The sequence below is a fragment of the Symphalangus syndactylus genome, chromosome 21 (assembly GCF_028878055.3).
Source record: "Symphalangus syndactylus isolate Jambi chromosome 21, NHGRI_mSymSyn1-v2.1_pri, whole genome shotgun sequence".
NCBI classification, from domain to species: Eukaryota; Metazoa; Chordata; class Mammalia; order Primates; family Hylobatidae; genus Symphalangus; species Symphalangus syndactylus.
Genome location: NC_072443.2, coordinates 58,647,984 through 58,669,628, shown reverse-complemented (window position 1 = coordinate 58,669,628; position 21,645 = coordinate 58,647,984). Strand labels below are relative to the sequence as shown.

The 21,645-nt window shown below is 49.5% G+C and overlaps 2 protein-coding genes across 9 annotated transcripts in view; one reads left to right on the top strand and one right to left on the bottom strand.

Moving 5' to 3' along the window:
• Window positions 1-1,078: 1,078 nt before the first annotated feature.
• On the bottom strand, window positions 1,079-7,658 carry RPUSD3 (RNA pseudouridine synthase D3). 7 transcript variants are annotated; one of them, XM_055260565.2, is made up of 9 exons: window positions 7,473-7,658; window positions 7,049-7,185; window positions 5,788-5,832; window positions 5,572-5,671; window positions 3,969-4,076; window positions 3,803-3,887; window positions 3,450-3,573; window positions 2,262-2,401; window positions 1,079-1,437 (listed from the first exon to the last, which is right to left on the bottom strand). In XM_055260565.2, exons 1-9 carry the CDS (start codon window positions 7,595-7,597, stop codon window positions 1,246-1,248), a joined length of 1,056 nt encoding a protein of 351 aa, XP_055116540.1. In that variant the 5' UTR covers window positions 7,598-7,658; the 3' UTR covers window positions 1,079-1,245. The 7 variants fall into 7 exon arrangements, with proteins under 7 accessions (XP_055116540.1, XP_055116543.1, XP_055116544.2 ...); XM_055260568.2 differs by having other exon boundaries at window positions 7,399-7,585; XM_055260569.2 differs by lacking the exon at window positions 2,262-2,401 and having other exon boundaries at window positions 7,473-7,610.
• Window positions 7,183-21,645, top strand: part of IL17RE (interleukin 17 receptor E) — an 89,738-nt gene continuing 75,275 nt past the window's right edge. For both annotated transcript variants that reach the window (XM_063630396.1, XM_055260518.2), the window contains exon 1: window positions 7,183-7,321. The gene's annotated coding sequence lies outside the window, so the exon portion shown is untranslated. The remainder of the gene's footprint in view (window positions 7,322-21,645) is intronic.

Genomic DNA, 21,645 nt, shown 5'->3' with positions numbered 1-21,645 from the left:
ATGGCTAAAATGGTAAATATTGAGACAGGGTCTTACTTTGTGGCCCAGGCTGGAGTGCAGTGGCGTGGTGTGATCTCAGCTCACTGCAACTTCCACATCCCTGGCTCAGGTGATCCTCCCACCTCAGCCTCCCAAGTAGCTGGGACTACAGGCATGTGCTACCATGCCCAGCTAATTTTTCTATTTTTAGTAGAGAGGGTTTCTCCATGTTGCCCAAACTGGTCTCGAACTCCTGGACTCAAGTGATCCACCCTCCCTGGCCTCCCAAAGTGCTGGGATTACAGGCATAAGCCACTACCCCTGGCCAAGATGGTAACTTTTATACGTATTTTACCACACAAATGCACAAAAATCTAACATCTCCCAGCCAGGATCAGGATGGAAACCACCAAATAAAAAGACTACATAGTCAACTCAGCAGAAAGCAAGATCCGTAATAAACATTTACTTTCTTTTTTTTTTTTTTTTTTTTTTGAGACGGAGTCTTGCTCTGTCGCCCAGGCTGGAGTGCAGTGGCGCAGTCTCGGCTCACTGCAAGCTCCGCCTCCCGGGTTCACGCCATTCTCCTGCCTCAGCCTCTCCGAGTAGCTGGGACTACAGGCGCCCGCCACCGCGCCCGGCTTATTTTTTTTTTTATACATTTAGTAGAGACAGGGTTTCACCATGGTCTCGATCTCCTGACCTCGTGATCCGCCCGCCTCGGCCTCCCAAAGTGCTGGGATTACAAGCGTGAGCCACCGCGCCCGGCCTTTTTTTTTTTTTTTTTTTTGAGACAGAGTCTCGCTCTGTCGCCCGGGCTGGAGTGCAGTGGCGCAATCTCGGCTCACTGCAAGCTCCGCCTCCCGGGTTCACGCCATTCTCCTGCCTCAGCCTCCGAGTAGCTGGGACTACAGGCGCCCGCCACCGCGCCCGGCTAATTTTTTGTATTTTTTAGTAGAGACGGGGTTTCACCGTGGTCTCGATCTCCTGACCTCGTGATCCGCCCGCCTCGGCCTCCCAAAGTGCTGGGATTACAAGCGTGAGCCACCGCGCCCGGCCTAAACATTTACTTTCTTAGCAAATCCTCAAAACCATAACATGAGGTAGGAACTTTTATTATCACAAGTCCAGAGAGGTGAAGTTACTTGCCCAGTGCCACACAGCAAGCAAGTGGCCTGTCCAGGATGTGATCTTAGGTTTGTCTGACTGCAGAGCCCCCACCCTCACTTTCCAGTGTGTGTGAGGGGGTCAGGAACAGAGGGAGGACTATTGTAAGCGGAGCCCCAGGCACTGTAGGGTCCTGGAGAAATAAGGGGGCAGTGGTGCCAGGAGCTCGATGGGGGTGTCCCTGTCCCTGGTGCCTGGGAGGAGGAGCCGATGTAGGTGAAGGTGCAAGGGCAGCTGGGCAGCCTGGTAGGGGGTCAGGTGGAGGCGTCTGAGGAGGGCTTCATCCAGGACCTGGAGCGGGAGAGGTACGTTGTGTTCAGCCCCACATTTTCCAAGCAGCTGAGTACCCAGCTCTAAGGGAAATGGGAGTAAGGTGGGCGCTTCCTCCATTCCCCACTGTTCTGTAGCTGTTAATCATTTCCTCTTTGCACACAGATGTGCACATTCACACAGGCACTCACACTGCAGCAGAGACTGGCTAGGGGGTCACCCAATCAGTTTCCTCCTAGGCACATGCCTCAACTCCATTTCCCAGCCCTCTCACAGCTTGGTGAGATGTGAGTGAACTCTAGCTGAGTGAATGTGGGTGGCAGTATGTATGCCACTTCCACATCTGGCCCAGAAAAACCTTATCCACTTGAACCTACACTGTCTCCCCTCATCTGGCTGGATATCAACAGCCTGGGTCCCTGAGTACTTACTGCTTGGAGCAGAGCCCACTCCCATTATTTGACCTTAACATGAGGGCACAGTTCTTGTGTTAAGACTATGGTAGTCTGGGCTTAGTCTGTTAGAGCAGGTAGAGGCGTCTGGTGTCCTAATACACACATGCCTTTGACCCTTTGTATCAGACTCGAAGAATGGCAGACTTAAGAGGGCTTTAGAAATCAGCCACATCAACTCCCTTATGGAACACATGGACAGAATGAAGCCCAAGAGAGCGAGTGTTACTTGCCCAAGGCCACACACCAAGATGTGGGTACGGATATAGCCTTGGGAGCCAAAAGGGCTGCCTCCCAGTAGTCCCAAGCTGCACAGATAAGGTCTGGAGATGCTGCCCATGCTAACCTCTCCCTCCACCCCTCAGAAAGCAGCAGGCAGGTGGGCTGGAGTACCTGTCTTTGGGGCTTGGTGTTCTCAGCTGGCAGCAGAAATCGCTGGCCCAGGACAGTGCCCACACGGGCAGAGTACGTGTGGTCCCCAAGCACAGGGCAGAGCTGTAGTACCATGTGCACCTGTAGTTGACTGGAGAACACTGGGCAACAGGAGAGCCAGGAGAGACAGTGGGCAGCTGCTCGTTCTGTCCCACCCAGTATCACTCCTCCCCTTTTCCTTTGGGGAAACACCACCCACTTTCTCAGATCATATGTTTCAGTGAGGTCAGTACTATGGCCCCTGCATCCAGAGAGGGACACACAACATGTCAGGATGATCACAGCTATCAATCTGCCTGGCTGTGGGATCCACTCATGATGAGATGCAACCCTGATTTAATTGTTGAAGCCACTGGGCATGACTGTTCTTTGCTGCTGGGGTGCTAACCTGAAGCTGCCTCCTCTAGCTGGGCCTGGTCACATACACCTCTGGGGGCCATCAAATGCTCCCCAGGCTACTGTTGATACCACCGTCTCCCCAGCCCCTTGCCTCCCTAAGCCAAGTGCATTTTTTTTTTTTCTTTAAGCCAGAGTTTCACTCTGTCTCCCAGGCTGGAGTGCAATGGTGCCATCTTCGCTCACTGCAACCTCTATCTCCCAGGTTCAAGCGATTCTCCCGCCTCAACCTCCCAAGTAGCTAGGATTACAGGTGCATGCCACCAACGCCAGCTAATTTTTGTATTTTTAGTAGAGATGGGGTTTCACCATGTTAGCCAGGCTGGTTTCAAACTCCTGACCTCAAGTGATCCATCCACCTTGGCCTCCCAAAGTGCTGGGATTACAGGCGTAAGCCACCGCGCCTGGCTCAAGTGCAGTTTTTTTTGTTGTTGTTTTTTATTTTTTTTAGATGAAATCTCACTCTGTCACCTAGGCTGGAGTGCACTGGCGTGATCTTGGCTCATTGCAACTTCTGCCTCCCGGGTTCAAGTGATTCTTCTGCCTCAGCCTCCCGAGTAGCTGGTTTTACAGGCGCCTGCCACCATGCCCAGCTAATTTTTGTAGTTTTTAGTTGAAACAGGGTTTCACCATCTTGGCCAGACTGGTCTTAAACTCCTGACCTGATCCACCCGCCTCAGCCTCCCAAATGAAGTGCAGTTTTAAAGGCTGGCTGGGGTGCCAGACCTACCTGTCAGTGGCTGCCAGACCTACCTGTCAGTGGCTGCAGCTGGACCAGGGCACAGCCAGAGCCTGTGGCTACCACACGAAAGTGACTGAGAGTCTTCTTGACACCTTCCAGGATGTCCTTTCGGGATGGGGCTTTCACTGGAACTGTCTGTGGTGCCAGCCAAGAGTGAACAAGCCTTACACAGGCCTGGGAGCTATACCCAGACCCTCCCTGCTCCCAACAGACTCTGGGCAGGGCCACAGTGTAGGCAGTGGTCACTTGCCTGTTTTAGGGGACAGGAGAGCCAGCCATCCCAAATCCATACCCCTGACTCCTCTCTGTAGGGGTACTATATCTAGAAGCATCCCTCCTCTTCCCTGCTCAGACCCGGACTCACAAGATTGACCCCATCAATGTGTTCCACTTTCAGGGCAGCCTGGATCTTCCCCTCAGAAGCAGCTGGGATCCCATTAGTGACAGCACTGAGAAAGGGAAAGGAGAAGGTCACAGGGTGGCTTGCTGGGACCTCCCCACCACTCTAGGAACCTCCCAGCACCTCTCACCAGTAGGTGGCTGTGGGCCTCTGGGCTCTCCGTGCATGGGTGAAGAACTTCTGGAGGCGACTAGCCGTCTGGGGACAGCTGGAGAGGAGTACAAGCCCAGAGCTTTCCCTGGAATAAGGAGACAAATCACACAAGTTAAAGTCCCTTGAACTCGCCCACTAAAAAGGAGACTCAGGAAGGAACACTGACCTGCTTCAGGCCAAACACTAACACCAGGACTATAACCTAGACCACCTCCTGAGAAACAAGTAAGGTTTCCCCTTCTTTGATAACAAGACTATGTAGCTTAATGCGTTTCTCATTTTGCCCCAGCCCCTAGGGAGCTCAGAGCCAAATGTCATAACGATTGTCTACCATGTGCCAGAACCCTACTAGAAATTCTGTACATATTAGCTCTTAAATAAGTTCCCCACAAAAAAGCTCAAGAGTTTGTGGGACTGCAGAAATATTTCATCTCAAGTACCATCTTTAATTGATGGCAATTAGAGGAAAGAGTATCATGGATCGACTAGCAATGCCTGCCGCAAGTACAGTCATGGAGAAATGACTGCACACTGAGCATAGGTATTATTTTCTCTATTTTACCATTAGGGGAACTGAGGCTCAGGTAGGGTATTTTTTTTGTTTTGTTTTGTTTTTTGAGACAGGGTCTCACTCAGGTTGTTTAGGCTTGAGTACAGTGGCGGGATCTCAGCTTATTGCAGCCGCCATCTTCTGAGCTCAGGTGATTCTCCCATCTCAGCCACCTGAGCACTACAGGCATGTGTTACTATGCCCAGCTAGGTTTGTGTGTGTGTGTGTGTGTGTGTGTGTGTTTTGTTTTGTTTTGTTTTTTAAGTAAAGATAGGGTTTTGCCATGTTGCCCAGGCTGGTCTTGAACTCCTTGACTCAAGCAATCCTACCTCGGCCTCCCAAAGTCCTAGCGATTACAGGCATGAGCCACCACGCGGAAGGTTTTGTTGTTGTTTTTCCAGAGATGGGGTCTTTTTTTTTTTTTTTTTTTTTTGAGATGGAGTCTCGCTCTGTCGCCCAGGCTGGAGTGCAGTGGCGCAATCTCGGCTCACTGCAAGCTCCGCCTCCCGGGTTCACGCCATTCTCCTGCCTCAGCCTCTCCGAGTAGCTGGGACTACAGGCGCCCACCACCACACCCGGCTAATTTTTTTGTATTTTTAGTAGAGACGGGGTTTCACCGTGGTCTTGATCTCCTGACCTCGTGATCCGCCCGCCTCGGCCTCCCAAAGTGCTGGGATTACAAGCGTGAGCCACCGCGCCCGGCCGAGATGGGGTCTATTTTGCCCAGGCTGGTCTCGAACTCCTGGGCTCAAGTGATCCTCTTGCCTTGGCCTCCTGAAGTGCTGAGATTACAGGTGTGAGTCACTGTGCCCAGCATCAGGGAGGTGTCATGCTTTGCCTGGTATCACATCATTTGTACTTGAGGATTTGAACCCAGAGCCATCAGCTTCCTCCTCTTCACAATACTTGTATCCACCTCTATGATCTCAAACCTTCCCATGGAAAATGTCTCAGCTTATCCCCAAGCAGCTGTTTCCCCACCACAAATGGATGCCGGTACTCCTAGCTTCCCGTCACCCCTACCACTTACTTCCCAGATGCTCGGACAACCTGAAGCTCCTGCTCCCGGAGCCCCAGGGACTGGCTCAGCTCTGGCAGCACTGAGAACAACGTCAGCTCTCCTGGTTTTCCTGGAAAGTAAGAAAGAAAAATTACAAGAGGCCAAAGCTTCATGCCTTCACTTTTCCCTCCCTTAGACACGAAATCCCCTTCCACTGCATTCCCTTCCCACATCCCCAGCCCATACCTGTCACTGGTAGACCCTGTGGCTTGTTCAACGTCACTAGAGGTCCTGAAACATACATCACACGAACATCGGCAAAAGCAACGGTAACCCTTTATGCAGCACTTAAGAGTTTCCAGAGCACTTTCTCACGCATCTTAGCACATGGCCCCATCATGACTCTCAGACATGAGTTATCTACCCCACACCAAACAGAACTTCTGTTCCTCTGCCACCTCAGAAGCTTGGCACTTGCTGTTTCCTCTGTCCCCAAATTTCCCAAGTCTGGCTCCCTATCATCTTGGCTCAAATGTCACATCACAGAGAGGTCTGAATCTTCAATCTAATGTCTGCCTTCCTCCTACAGTTCCTCACCATAACACCCTGTTTTAGTTTATGCATAGCACTTATCACTAGTAACTTGTTCATTTATTTTCTGACATCCATTTCTCCCGTTAGAGAGAAATCCATTTCTCCCCTGAAAGCAGAAACCGTAACTATCTTTTTCAGCACTGTATAGCCTGCCTAGAACAGTGCCTGGTACATAGCATATATTCAAGAAATAGTTGAGAAAAGGAATAAATTACTGAATGGAGAGTGGGGTTCAGAGAAATTCAGTTATTTTCCTAAAGCCACACAGCAAGCTGATCACAGAGCCTAGGTATGTCTGACTCCAAAGCCTGTGTTTTATCTGTCAATAAACAATAATTATTTATTTATTTATTTTTTTAGACTGAGTCTTGCTCTGTCGCCCCAGGCGGGAATGCAGTAGCACGATCTCGGCTCACTGCAACCTCCGCTACCAGGGTTCATGTGACTCTCCTGCCTCAGCCTCCCGAGTAGCTGGGATTACAGGCGGACGCCGCCACACCTGGCTAATTTTTGTATTTTTAGTAGAGACGGGGTTTCACCATGTTGGCCAGGCTAGTCTCCAACTCCTGACCTCAGGTGATCCGCCCGCGTCAACCCCCTAAAGTGCTGGGATTACAGGCGTGAGCCACCGCGGCCAATAAACAATAATCTAGTATAGCAACTCCCGTAACTGAGCGCCGGCTATGTGCAAGGCTCGGTACTTATTTGCATCCTCTCCCCACTCTTAACCCTACTGCATCATGGCAATAGGGTTAAAAGCGGGGAGAGGGTGCAAATTAGGTGGCTCGTCCCAGCTCATGCTGTTAGTGGGAGGCAGAAGCAGGGCTGATCCTGTGGCTTCAATGGAGAGCCCAGCCGCACGCCGCGGCAGTCCCCTTCCGGTCCCTGTGCGGCCGTGTCTCTCACCCCTCACCTTTCCGGTCCACCACGGCTGCCCGCAGTGCATCAACCAACTCCTCCCGACTGAGGTTTTCTGGCAGCAGCCCCGGGAAGGGCTGGTCCCCGAGGGGCCCCGACCGTTGGCGGGAGCCGCGGGGTTGCCTCTGATGCCTGGACAAGGAGGGAGAAGCAGTGGGAGTCATTTCGTCCCGAGGTGCCGCCCATTCCTATCTCCGGACGCCTCTTCCCAAATCTTGCGGCCTCTGACAAATGCCTCACAATGTCTGGGCTGACCTCGAAAATTCAGGTACGACCCGTCCCATTCTATAGCGGGGGCACCGAGGCTCAGAGAGGCCAAGGGGGCTGTTTTCGGGTAACATCTACCTGATCCAGATCCCGCACATGCCTTCCCCCTGCCCTAGCCTCCGTCCCGCATGAGGGAGGGGGTACTTAATCACCGGGGTTCGGTGCCAAAGCCTGCGTCCTCGGGCACTGGGCGGACACCCAGGCCCCGCCGCCCGCCACTCCAGACCCGGCTCAAAACACGGCGGCCTACCATCTCCCGAGCCAGGACAGCGCGCATGTGCGTCCAGAAGGGCAGACCCACGCTCCCGCCAGCGCGCTGATTGGTCAGCTAGAGTGTCAATCGGAATGGTGACCAGGCGGGACTCAGAGCCAGAGGAGGCGGGGCTTTTCCTCCGCCCAGGAAGGAAAAGCAGAAATGCGTTCCTATGCTTTTAGGGAGAGCGCGGTAGCAGAAGAATTTGATCTGTTCAAAAAACCTGCGTTAGTAAAAAACCTGAAGCCGCCTTTGCAAAAATTATATTACAAAATTATGACAGCGAAAGAGATCTGATCTACCAACCCGAAGCTTGCCTTTAACCTCCAAACGGTCCTTTGTCATTCCTGGGCTTGGGCCAAGCTAACTTTGGGAGAAATTTAGTTCGTAGTCTAAATGATAATTGTCCTTCCCCCAAACTAAACTGGCTTCATAGAGTTAATGAAAGGCCTTCAGGTTAGGAGTAGTAGAGGGATCTGAATTCTGCTAGGGGTTAGAGGTAACTGATTACCAGCGGTTATTCTGGAGGTCACAGTGTTTGCAGCTTCCCTAGCTCAAGATTGTCCAACCTAAGATTAGCCTTTGGAGATGTCTTTTAAGGCTTTTGCATTTCTGACGGCCGGATCACCCCACCCGGACCTTCAACTCTTGGCTCTACTAGTCCTGTGGTCCCTCGAGGTCAGGAGATCGAGACCATCCTGGCTAACACAGTGAAACCACGTCTCTACTAAAAATACAAAAAAATTAGCCGGGCGTGGTGGCGGGCGCCTGTAGTCCCAGCTATTCGGGAGGCTGAGGCAGGAGAATGGCGTGAACCCGGGAGGCGGAGCTTGCAGTGAGCCGAGATTGCGCCACTGCACTCCAGCCTGGGCGACAGAGCGAGACTCCGTCTCAAAAAAAAAAAAGAAAAAAAGAAAGCAGAAGAACACAGAAAAAAAAAAAAAGAATAATGTAATGACTGCCCACATTCCTACCATCAGAATTAGTCATTGTGAAACAATATATATATATGTATAGGTTTCCTGTCTTTCTTGTTTAAGAAATGAAAGGGATAAAAGTAAATTCCCCTTTACTGCCTGCTTCCAGTTTTCACTCCCTCCCCAGTCTCCCAGTCTCCACTTTGAGTTTGGTGTGAACATTTTCCTAATGTGTTTTAGTTTTTTTTTTTTTTTTTGGAGACAGAGTTTCACTTTGTCGCCCAGGCTAGAATGCAGTGGCCTGATCTCGACTCAGTGCAACTTCCACCTCCCGGGTTCAAGCGATTCCCCTGCCTTAGCCTCCTGAGTAGCTGGGATTACAGGTTCGGTGCCCGCCACCATGCCCAGCTAATTTTTTGTATTTTAGTGATGGGGTTTCACCATGTCGCCTAGGCTGGTCTCGAACTCCTGAGCTCAGGCAATCCACCCGCCTTGGCCTCCCAAAGTGCTAGGATTACAGACATGAGCCACTGCGCCTGGCCGCTAATGTGTTTTTTTGCTTGCTCCGTCATCCAGGCTGGAGTGCAGTGGCACAATCAGAGCTCACGGCAGCCTCAACCTCCCAGGCTCAAACGATCCTCCCATTTCAGTCTCCTGAGTAGCTGGGACTACAGGTGTGCACCACCACACCTGGCTAATTTTTTTTTTTTTTTTTTTAAGATATGGGGTCTCACGATGTTGCCCAGGCTGGTCTCAAACTCCTGGGCTCAAGATAAGAAAATAAAAATAACAAAATAAAAAAAATCAAACTCCTGGGGGTAAGGGATTCTCCCACCTACTTCGGCCTCCCAGAGTGCTGGGATTAAAGGCCGCACAGGGCCTTTGACAGACACTTTCTTCTTTTTTTTTTTTTTTCCTTTGAGATGGAGTCTCACTCTGTCACCCAGGCTGGAGTTCAGTGGCACGATCTTGGCTCACTGCAACCTCTGCCTCCTGGGTTCAAGCAATTCTCCTGCCCCAGCCTCCCAAGTAGCTGAGACTACAGGCAAGCGCGATCATACCTGCCTAATTTTTTGTATTTTTTAGTAGAGACGGGGTTTCACTATGTTGACCAGGCTGGTCTCAAACTCCCGACCTCAGGTGATCCATCTGCCTCAGCCTCCCAAAGTGTTGGGATTACAGGTGTGAGCCACTGTGCCCAGCCTTTGACAGACACTTTCTAATAGGCTTTTTCATCCAGCATTACACACCCCTATGAGGAAGGCAGGGTGGATTGGGGCCCTGCCTTACAGATGAGGACACGGTGGCTGTTGTGGTTCTTTGTGTCTCTTAAAGGCATGCCAAAAGCTATGGGTGGGCTCAGAATGCCCCGGAAGGAAGTCAGATAACTGAAAAGAACACTTGCACTGGTCACAGGAAAACCAGCCTGAGCTGCCTGCAGCCTCCAGGAGGTGTTGGGATGGGCTGCCCCTGCTTCCCATGCGGGTCCTGACCCAGAGACAGCACGCCCCAGGGGAGTGGGGGTCTGCGGAGGCAGGATGTGGCCTGGTCTGCTTGTGAGGGAGTGCTGGGAGGGTGGAGTCTCACTTCTGAGGCACAGAGCTCAGCCAGCAGGAGGGGGGATGCAAGGATAAAGCCCCAGGCCCTGGGGTCTGAGGTGTGAGAGCTGCCTTTGATGGCTGAAGCCAGCCTTCCCAGGCCAGGCCAGGCCAGGATGCTCTCTCTCCCCGAGGATGCATTTCTTGCTCTGTTATCAGCCCTGAGCTCTGAGAGAAGGGACTCTTTCTTTTTTTTTTTTTTTTGAGACGGAGTCTCACTCTGTCGCCCAGGCTGGAGTACAATGGCGCGATCTCGGCTCACTACAACCTCTGCCTTCTGGGTTCAAGCGATTCTCCAGCCGCAGCCTCCCAAGTAACTGAGATTACAGGCGCCTGCCGCCACCACACCCTGCTAATTTTTGTATTTTTAGTAGAGATAGGGTTTCACCATGTTGACCAGGCTGGTCTTGAACTCCTGGCCTCAAGTTATCCACACGACTCAGCCTCTCAAAGTGCTGGGATTACTATCATGAGCCACTGCACCTGGCCAGGAGGGACTTTCTTTTTTTTTTTTTTTTTTTTTTTTGAGACGGAGTCTTGCTCTGTCACCCAGGCTGGAGTGCAGTGGCGCGATCTCGGCTCATTGCAAGCTCCGCCTCCCGGGTTCACGCCATTCTCCTGCCTCAGCCTCTCCGAGTAGCTGGGACTACAGGCGCCCGCCACCACGCCCGGCTAATTTTTTTTGTATTTTTGGTAGAGAAGGGGTTTCACCGTGGTCTCGATCTCCTGACCTCGTGATCCGCCCGCCTCGGCCTCCCAAAGTGCTGGGATTACAAGCGTGAGCCACCGCGCCTGGCCGGGACTTTCTTAAGAAGGTCACAAAAGGACTCAGCACCTGCAACTCCCAAGTAGAGCCTGGGCAGTGGTGGGGGGTGTCCCCGGGGACCCCAGTGCATGAGAGCCCTGTGCTTGCATGGCCCTCTACCAGGAGACCAGGCCTCAGGCAGGCCAGCATTGGAGCCACTTACCATGTGAGTGAATGTCTGTGTTCCCCCAAACTCATGTGTTGACACCTCATCCCCAAGGTGATGGCATCTGGAGGTGGCACCTTTGGGAGGTGATGGGGTCATGAGGGTGGGGTCCTTGTTGTTTGGAATAGCACCCTTATACAAGAGGCCCCAGAGAGCTCCCTCGTCCCTTCCGCCATGTGACGACAGTGGGAAGATGGCAGGCATGACCCAGAAAGTGGGCCCTCACCAGACACCCAGTATGCCAGCTGATCTTGGACTGCCAGCCTCTAGAACTGTGAACATTATATTCTGTTGTTGGAGAGACCCAATTTACAGTATTTTGTCACAGCAGCCCCAACAGACTAAGACGTATGACTGCGAGCTCTGAAAATGCAGCCAGCACCATATGTTGGAATTATGATATTTGGGATGTGTTGGGATAAACCACATGCATTAGTAAAATAAACTGTTCAACACCTGTGAAAAGAAGAGAAAAAATATAAATAAATGAAATAAACTGTTACTTTCTAAAAATATGGCTTTTAAGATAAGGATTAAAAAAAAAAAAACTAAACAGGGATGAGGCTGGATGTGGTGCCTCATGCCTGTAATCCCAATACTTTGGGAGGCTGAGATGAGAGGATCACTTGAGTGCAGGAGTTTGAGACTAGCCTGGGCAGTGTAGAAAGACCCGATCTCTACAAAAATAAAATTAGCAGGATATGGTGGCATGTGCCTGTAGTCCCAGCTACTTGGGAGGCAGAGGTGGGAGGATCACTTGAGCCCAGGAGTTTGAGGCTTCTGTGAGCTGTGATCGTACCAGTGCACTCTAGCCTGGGTGACAGTAAGACCCTGTATAAAAAATAAAAAATAAAAAAAGTGAGGTTAGGGGAGATTAATAGGCAGAGCACAGAGGATTTTTAGGGCAGTGATACTGTTCTTTTTTTTTTTTTTTGAGACGGAGTCTCGCTCTATCACCCAGGCTGGAGTGCAGTGGCACGATCTCAGCTCACTGCAAGCTCCACCTCCCGGGTTCACGCCATTCTCCTGCCTCCAGCCTCCCGAGTAGGTGGGACTACAGGCGCCCACTACCGCGCCCGGCTAATTTTTTGTATATTTAGTAGAGACGAGGTTTCACCATGTTGGCCAGGATGGTCGCGATCTCCTGACCTTGTGATCCACCCACCTCGGCCTCCCAAAGTGCTGGGATTACAGGCATGAGCCACCACGCCTGGCCTGATGCTGTTCTTAATGGTACTATAATTGTGGATGTGTAACATTACCCATCTGTCCAAACCTATAGGACATGCGATGCCAAGTGTGGGCCCTCATGTCAGCTGTGGGCTTTGAGTGACTGTGAGGTCACCACAGGCTCCTCCCTTGTAACCAGTCTGGTGGGGATGTGGGTAGAGGGGGAGGCTGTGCATGCGTGGGGCAGGGTGTGTGTGGGAACTCTGTACTTTCTGCTCAGTTTTGCTGTGAACTTAAAGCTGCTTTCAAAAACAAGGTTTATTAAAAATTAATTTCACCGGTTACTTTTCATATGGCAATTAGAAAATGAAAACATGGCCTGTGTTACACGTCTGTTGTACAGGGCTATGTCAGGCCTGTATGGGTCCTTAATGTAGCCCTGCAACATGGGCATGAAAGATGTGGTGGCTGCAGCCAGGCTCTGCAGGCTGCCCGGGCATCTCAGTAGCAGCCCAGGGAAGGGCTGCTTGAGTTTATGAGAGGGAATTTCAGGCTTCTCCCACTGGGACAGGGAGAGCTGTATCTGTATTTATTGGGCCTGTGCCTGAGATTAATACACCAGTGTGAGGGAGCGAGAAGAGAGGTGGTTGTCACCATTTTATTGAGGATACAGAGGCTGGGATGGGGGTGGGATGTACAGCCCAGACCAGGAGCCCAGGTCCCGGCTCCCAGGGGCCATTGTATGAAATACATTGCATCTACTGTTTTTCAAAGGTGGGAGTGAAAGATGATGATTTTTTTTTTTTTTTGAGACGAAGTTTCACTCTAGTCACCCAGGCTGGAATGCAGTGGCATGATCCTGGCTCACTGCAACCTCCACCTCCCGGGTTCAAGTGATTCTCTTGCCTCAGCCTCCCAAGTAGCTGGGATTACAGGTGCCCAACACCACGCCTGGCTAATTTTGGTATTTTTAGTAGAGACGGGGTTTTACCATGTTGGCCAGGCTGGTCTCGAACTCCTGACCTCAGGTGATCCACCCACCTCTGCCTCCCAAAGTGCTGAGATTACAGGCGTGAGCCATCGTGCCCGGCCGAAGCATTCTTTTTCTTTTTTTTTTCATAGACTTTATAATTTTTAGAGGAGTTTTAGGTTCACAGCAAAACTGAGTAGAAAGTAGAGAGTTCTCACGTACCTCCTTGTAGGGTCCAGGCCCACAGGGTCGGTGGGTTTTCTCCCCGTGTGTGGAGACGAGAGAGTGTAGAAATAAAGACACAAGACAAAGAGATAGAAGAAAAGACAGCTGGGCCCGGGGGACCACTACCACCAAGATGCGGAGACCAGTAGCGACCCCAAATGCCAGGCTGTGCTGTTATTTATTGGATACAAGGCAAAAGGGGCAGGGTAAGGAGTGTGAGCCATCTCCAATGATTGACAAGGTCACGTGAGTCACGTGTCCACTGGACAGGGGCCCCTTCCCTGCCTGGCAGCCGAGGCAGAGAGAGAGAGGGGGAGAGAGAGAGGACAGCTTACACCATTATTTCTGCATATCAGAGACTTTTAGTACTTTCACTAATTTTGCTACTGCTGTCTAAAAGGCAGAGCCAGGTGTACAGGATGGAACATGAAAGCAGACTAGGAGCGTGACCACTGAAGCACAGCATCACAGGGAGACGGTTAGGCCTCCAAATAACTGCAGGTGGGCCTGACTGATGTCAGGCCCTCCACAAGAGGTGGGGGAGTAGAGTCTTCTCTAAACTCCCCCGGGGAAAGGGAGACTCCCTTTCCCAGTCTGCTAAGTAGCGGGTGTTTTCCCTTGGCACTGACGCTACCGCTAGACCACGGTCCACTTGGCAACGGGTGTCTTCCCAGACGCTGGCCTTACCGCTAGACCAAGGATCCCTCTGGTGGCCCTGTCCAGGCATAACAGAAGGTTCGCACTCTTGTCTCCTGGTCACTTCCCACTATGTCCCCTCAGCTCCTATCTCTGTATGGCCTGGTTTTTCCTAGGTTATGATTATAGAGCAAGGATTATTATAATATTGGAATAATGGGTAATTGCTACAAACTAATTGGAGGGGTGACCTGTCCCTCCACACCTGTGGGATATCTTGTCAGGTGGGACGAGAGACAGAGAAAAGAAATAAGACACAGGGACAAAGTATAGAGAAACAACAGTGGGCCCAGGAGACCGGCACTCAGCATACCAAGGACCTGCACCAGCACCAGTCTCTGACTTCCCTCAGTTTTTATTGATTATTCTTTTCACTATCTCAGCAAGAGGAATGAGGTAGGAGAGCAGGGTGATAATAGGGAGAAGGTCAGCAAGAAAACATGTGAGCAAAGGAATCTGTGTCACAATTAAGTTCAAGGGAAGTCACTATGCCGGGATGTGCACGTAGGCCAGATTTATGTTTCTCTCCGCCCAGACATCTCAGTGGAGTAAAGAATAACAAAGCAGCATTGCTGCCATGTCTCGCCTCCCGCCACAGGGCAGTTTTTCTCCTATCTCACAACTGAACAAATGTACAATCGGGTTTTATACCAAGACATTCAGTTCCAAGGGGCAGGCAGGAGACAGTGGCCTTCCTCTATCTCAACTACTAATCCACCTCAGCACAATCCCTTTACTGGTGTCAGGCTGGGGGACGGTCAGGTCTTTCTCATCCCATGAGGCCATATTTCAAACTGTCACATGGGGAGAAACCTTGGACAATACCCCGCTTTCCAGGGCAGAGGTCCCTGCGGCTTTTTGCAGTGCATTGTGCCCCTGGTTTACTGAGACTAGAGAGTGGCGATGACTTTTACCAAGCATACTGCTTGTAAACATTTTGTTAACAAGGCACGTCCTGCACAGCCGTAGATCCCTTAAACCTTGATTCCATACAACACATGTTTTTGTGAGCCCAAGGTTGGGGCAAAGTGGCTGGGGCAAAGTTACAAATTAACAACATCTCAGCAAAGCAACTGTTTAAGGACAGGTCAAAAGGGAGTTTTTTATGTCTTCCCTTTCTACATAGACATAGGGACAGTCTGATCTCTCTTCCTTTTCCCTACAACTAATGACTAATGATATTCATATATAATCATATCTAAGATCTATATCTAGTATAACTTCTTATGTATTTTATTATACTGGAACAGCTCGTGCCCTCGGTCTCTTGCCTCAGCACCTGGGTGGCTTGCCACCCACACCTCCTCGCCCCAAGCCTCCCCCTCTAGAAACCTCCCCATCAGAGTGTGTGTTTGTTATACTCGAGGAGCCTGCAGGACACCCCAGTATGACCCAGCATCCTCAGTTTCCACTCAGGCTCACTCTTGCTGTCGCACAGTCTATGATGACCCTTAGCCACCATTACAACATCACATAGAATAGCGTCACTGCCCTAAAAGTCCTCTATGCTCTGCCTGTTCATCCGTCTCTCCCAGTGGGTCAAAGAAGAACTCACAAGGGCAATTAGAAAAGAAAACACGATTAGAAACACAATTAGAAAAAGAAAATACAACATTGCAAAACCTATGAGGTACAGCAGAAGCAGTGCTAAGGAGGAAATGTATAGCTATAAATACCTACATTAAAAAAGAAGACAGACCTCAAAAATCCTTTCTCTACTAAAAATACAAAAATTAGCTGGGCACAGTGGCATATGCCTCTAGTCCCAGTTGCTTGGGAGGCTGAGGCAGGAGAATCGCTTAAATCCAGGAGGCAGAGGTTGCAGTGAGCTGAGATCACACCACTGCACTTCAGCCTGGGTGACAGAGCGAGACTCCATCTCAAAAAATAAAAATAAAAATAAAATAAAATTACAAATGAATGTGAGGACATTACTTTGCAGAAATAATAAGTATTATAAGAGTACTTTGAACAATTGTATGCCAACAACTTGGATAACCTAGGTGCTATGGACAAATTCCTAGAAATGCCATACCTACCAAGACAAAATCACAAAGAAATAGAAAATCTGAACAGACTCATACCTAGTAAGGAGATTGAATCAATTACCTAAAAACTCCAGACAAAGAAAAGCTCTGGACCTGATGGCATCACTGGTAAAATCAACCAGACATCCCCCTGCCCCATTTTTTAGAAGTGGCATCTCTGTATGTTGCCTAGGCTGGACTTGAACTCCTGGGCTCAAATGATCCTCCTGTCTCAGCTTCCTCAGTAGCTGGGACAACAAGTGTGCGCCACCTCACCAAGCAAAAGAAGAACTTACACTGATTCTTAAACTCTTCCCAAAACTTGCTAACTCATTCTATGAGACCAGCATTGCCTCGATACCAAAGCCAGACAAAGACAGTCTAAGAAAAGAAAACCACAGACTAACTCCTTATAAACATTGATGCAAAAATCCTCAACAAAATACTAGCAAACCGAATTCGGCAGCATATTATTAGGATTATATAGGATGATCAAGTGGAATTTATTCCTGGAATGCAAGGATTGCTCAACATCAAAAAATCATTCATTGCAGGGGGAAGAGGCTCATGATCACCTTAACTGATGTAGAAAATTATCTGATGAAATTCATCACTTATTTCATAATAAAAACAACCAACAAACTAGTGGTAGAAGGAAACTTCCTCAATATAATAAAGGCCATATATGAAAAACCCTTAGCTGACATCAAACTCACTGGTGAAAGACTGCAGACTTTCCTTCTAGGAGAAAGAACAAGACAGGGACATCCACTTTTGCCCCCTCTGTTCAGCAAAGTAATGGAATTCTAGCCAGAACAATTAGGCAAGAAAAAGCAATGTAGCATCCAGATTGGAAAGGGAGAAGTGAAATTATCTCTATTTGCTTGTGACATGACCTTTTTTTTGTTTTCCCCCTGCAAGGAGGTGTAGGGGCGCTTGGCCAGGGGGTGGTGCAGCCTGGCACAGTGGGCCCAGGCAGTTGTGTCTTTTCTGCCTGGGATGTCTTTTCAGCCTTAAAGGCATTTTGCTCTTCCTTTTAAGATGCTCAGCCCCCTCTCAGTTACTCCCAAGACAGTGGACCTACTGGGATCCATCCTGAGCTCCATGGAGAAGCCACTGAGCTTCTATGACCAGGAGACTCAGCCTAAAGGCCTGAAGTGAGGATTCCAAGTTCACAGCAGCCTTTATTCCCCTGGGTCTCAGGACTGTATGTACTCTTCCCTCTTTGAATGACACCATCTCCTCAACCTCAAAATTGGATATGATCTTATATGTAGGGAACTCCAAAGATTTCACACACATACACTGGCACGCACGGCTTTCAAAACTAATTCAGCTAAGCTGCAGTCTACAAAATCAACACACAAAAATCAGTTCCATTTCTATACCCTACACTAACAATGAACAATCTGAAAAGGAAATTAAGAAACCAATTCCATTGTCTGGGGGCGGTGGCTCACACCTGTAATCCTAGCACTTTGGGAGGCCGAGGCAGGTGGATCACCTGAGGTCAGGAGTTTGAGACCAGCCTGGCCAACATGGTGAAACCTGTCTCTACTAAAAATACAAAAATTTAGCCAGGCGTGGTGGTGGGTGCCTTTAATCCCAGCTACTCAGGAGGCTGAGGCAGGAGAATCACTTGAACCCGAGAAGCGGAGGTTGCAGTGAGCCGAGATTGTGCCACTGCACTCCAGCCGGGGTGAAATGCAAGACTCTCTCAAAAAAAAAAAAAAAAAAAAATTAAAGAAGACCTGAAAATGAAAAATGTTTATTGATTTTAAAACTTACTAATGTTAGAATACAAAGCTCTGCAAAATAACATATTCAGTGCAACTCTTATTAAAATCCCAGTGATGTTTTTGGCAGAAATACAAAAATCTTGCTGAGGACAGGCACGCCTGTAATCCCAGCACTTTGGGAGATCAAGGCTGGCAGATCACTTGAAGCCAGGAGTACGAGACCAACCTGGCCAACATGGTAAAACCTTGTCTCCACTAAAAATCCAAAAATTAGCTGGGTGTGGTGGCGCACACCAATAATCCCAACTCCTCAAGAGGCTGAGGCATGAGAATCATTTGGACCCAGGAGACAGAGGTTGCAGTGAGCCGAGATCACTCCACTGCACTCCAGCCTGAGCGACAGAGTGAGACTCCGTCTCAAAAAAAAAAAAAAATCTGGCCGGGAGAGATGGCTCATGCCTGTAATCCCAGTACTTTGGGAGGCCAAACAGGGAGGATCTCTTGAGCCCAGGTGCTCAACACCAGCTTGGGCAATGTGGCAAAAAACCATCTCTTCAGAAAATACAAAAATTAGACTACCTTGTAGTCCCAGCTACTTGGGAGGCTGAGATGGGAGGATGGCTTGAGCCCAGAAGTTGGAGGCTGCAGTGAGCAGGGCAACAGAGAGAGACCCTGTCTCAAAAACAAAAAAGTGGGGCAGATGAATAGGCAGAGCACAGAGGGTTCTTAGGGCAGTGACACTATTCTGAAGGATACTGTAATGGTGGATATATGACATTATCCATCTGTCCAAACTCATAGAATGTGCAATGCCAAGTGTGGGTCAGCTGTGGGCTTTGAGTGGTTGTGAGGTTGCCATAGGCTCTTCCACTGTAACCAACGCACCAGTCTGGTGTGGATGTGGATAGAGGAGGAGGCTGTGCATGAGTGGAGGCAGGCCGCATATGTGAACTCTATACTTTCTTTTTTTTTCTTTTAAAATTTTTTTTAGACAGAGTCTCGCTCTGTCACCCAGGCTGGAGTGCAGTGGCGCAATCTCGGCTCACTGCAAGCCGCGCCTCCTGGGTTCACGCCATTCTCCTGCCTCAGCCTCCTGAGTAGCTGGACTACAGGCACCCGCCACCACGCCTGGCTAATTTTTTGTATTTTTAGTAGAGACGGGGCTTCACTGTGTTAGCCAGGATGGTCTCGATCTTCTGACCTCATGATCCGCCTGCCTTGGCCTCCCAAAGTGCTGGGATTACAGGCATGAGCCACCACGCCTGGCCGTGAACTCTATACTTTCTACTCAGTTTTTCTGTTAACCTAAATCTGCTTTCAAAAACGAGTTTTATTAAAAATTAGTTTCACCTGGCCAAGCACAGTGGCTCATGCCTGTAATCCCAGCACTTTGGGAGGTTGAGGCGGGAAGATCGCTTGAACCCAGGTGTTTGAGACGAGGCTGGGCAACATGGCGAAAATCCAACTCTATTAAAAAATACAAAAAGTAGCCAGGCGTGGTGGTGCATGCCTGTAGTCCCAACTACTCGGGAGGGTGAGGTGGGAGGATCGCTTGAGCTTGAGAGGTTGAGGCTGCAGTGAGACATGATCGCGCCACTGCACTCCAGCCTGGACAACACAGTGAGACCTCGTCTCAGAAAAAAAAAAAAGAGAGAAAAGACTAAAGATGAAAAAGGCTATGGCTACTGTATGGGAAGATAAGGGACAAATGGAAACTTTAAAGGTTTCTGCTAACTCTTCTCAAATAATTGGAAAGAATGTTTACCAAATGTTCCATTCCCTTTTAAGCTCTCCACCCCCAAGGCAGTTCACCAAGCAAACTGTTCCTTATTCTTCATTAGAAACCCCACCCCTTACAATTGTTCTTAACTTCTTGAAGTCTTATCACCCGCCCCCACGAAAACAAAACAAAACAAAACAAAACAAAAAAACTGGAAAGAATTATGTAAAGACAATGAAGGATTACTTAAATCTGAATGAGTATTGAGTACATATGTCATATATATATATATATATATATATTCTTTTTTTTAATAGATAGCATTTCCCTGTTATCACGCAGGCTGGAGTGTAATGGTGCAATCTTGGCTCACTGCAACCTCCACCTTCCAGGTTCAAGCAATTCTCTTGCCTCAGCCTCCCAAGTAGCTGGGACTACAGGCACACACCACCACACCCAGCTAATTTTTGTGTTTTTAGTAGAGACAGGGTTTTACCATGTTGGCCAGGCTGGTCTCAAACTCCTGACCTCAGGTGATCCACCTGCCTCTGCCTCCCAAAGTGTTGGGATTACAGGCATGAGCCACTGTGCCCGGACATATATATTTCAAGATGGGGTTACACCATGTTGCCCAGGCTGGTCTCCAACTCCTGGGCTCAAGTGATCCACCCGCCTCAGCCCCCCACAGTGCTGTCTACAGGCACTTAAATGTTTTTGACAGCCGGGCGCGGTGGCTCACGCTTGTAATCCCAGCACTTTGGGAGGCTGAGGCGGGCGGATCACGAGGTCAGGAGATCGAGACCACGGTGAAACCCCGTCTCTACTAAAAATACAAAAAATTAGCCGGGCGTGGTGGCGGGCGCCTGTAGTCCCAGCTACTCGGAGAGGCTGAGGCAGGAGAATGGCGTGAACCCGGGAGGCGGAGCTTGCAGTGAGCCGAGATTGCGCCACTGCACTCCAGCCTGGGCGACAGAGCGAGACTCCATCTCAAAAAAAAAAAAAAAAAAAAAAAAATGTTTTTGACAAGAATAGTGCATAGGTACCTCATAATGTCTGATTGTTCCACTATTAGATAAGTTTAGTTATGGTATTAAGGTAGTCACGGCCATATCACTCCATTGTAAACATTCTTTTCCCTCCCCTTCCCCCAACCTCCATGACTAGGAAGTGCTCTGTGGGGTGATACTTTGGTGTCACATGGATCTTCAGTTTCCCACCCACCTCTCTCACCTATGGTATTGGCATCATTGGTGATCTCTACCTGAATCCTTTGTTTTCATTAAGGATTGCAAAAGTATTTTTTATTTCAGTCATTTTGAATATATTCCTTCTACTGGCACTCACTTGTTAGATTCCCCCCCTACTTTTCAAGTGGTACAGTTCCTACTTAAAAGGCGTGATACTTTGTTTTCCTCTTACCTACCTATTTTCAGAGTGAGGAGTTATTGTTGGAAGTATTCATCTTTCATAAATCATCTTGTTCATCAGATTATTTCAGGAGAGCAAGCTACAACTGAGCAAATAATCTGGCTCCAGCAGGACTACGGAGGTCAAAAAGGGAGGACGGGCCGGGAGTGTGGGGGCTCACGCCTGTAATTGCAGCACTTTTGGAGGCAGGTGTTCAAGACCAGCCTGGCCAACATGGTGAAACCCTATCTCTACTAAAAATACAAAAATTAGTTGGGCAGTAGTGACATGCGCCTGTAATCCCAGCTACTTGGGAGGCTGAGGCAGGAGAATCGCTTGAGCATGGGAGGCAGAGGTTGCAGTGAGCTAAGATTGTGCTACTGCAGTCCAGCCTGGGTGACAGAGTGAGACCCTGTCTCCAAAAAAAAAAAAAGAAGGAATCAAAAGGAGAGGACAGATGAGAAGCCACAAGCTGTCCCATGAACGGAGGTGGCGGCCTTCTCCCTCCCGTTTAGCTGGGCTAAAAATGAGCTCCCTGCGGTTCCTCTCTGTCCTTCCCACGGCTCCTCCCAGTCACCTCAGTGTGAATGATGAGTAGTGCAGTGACAACCTCAACCACATACCGCATTTCT

Bases quoted from the DNA above. Each gene is read 5' to 3' on its own strand.
- RPUSD3 (XM_055260565.2), bottom strand. From the start codon at position 7,597: ATGCGCGCTGTCCTGGCTCGGGAGATGGTAGGCCGCCGTGTTTTGAGC. The intron at 4,077-5,571 runs GTAAGTGGTAGG...TCCTTATTCCAG, and splicing joins GTTGTCCGAGCATCTGGGAA to GGAAAGCTCTGGGCTTGTAC. The intron at 1,438-2,261 runs GTACTCCAGCCC...CTCCCGCTCCAG, and splicing joins ACACCAAGCCCCAAAGACAG to GTCCTGGATGAAGCCCTCCT.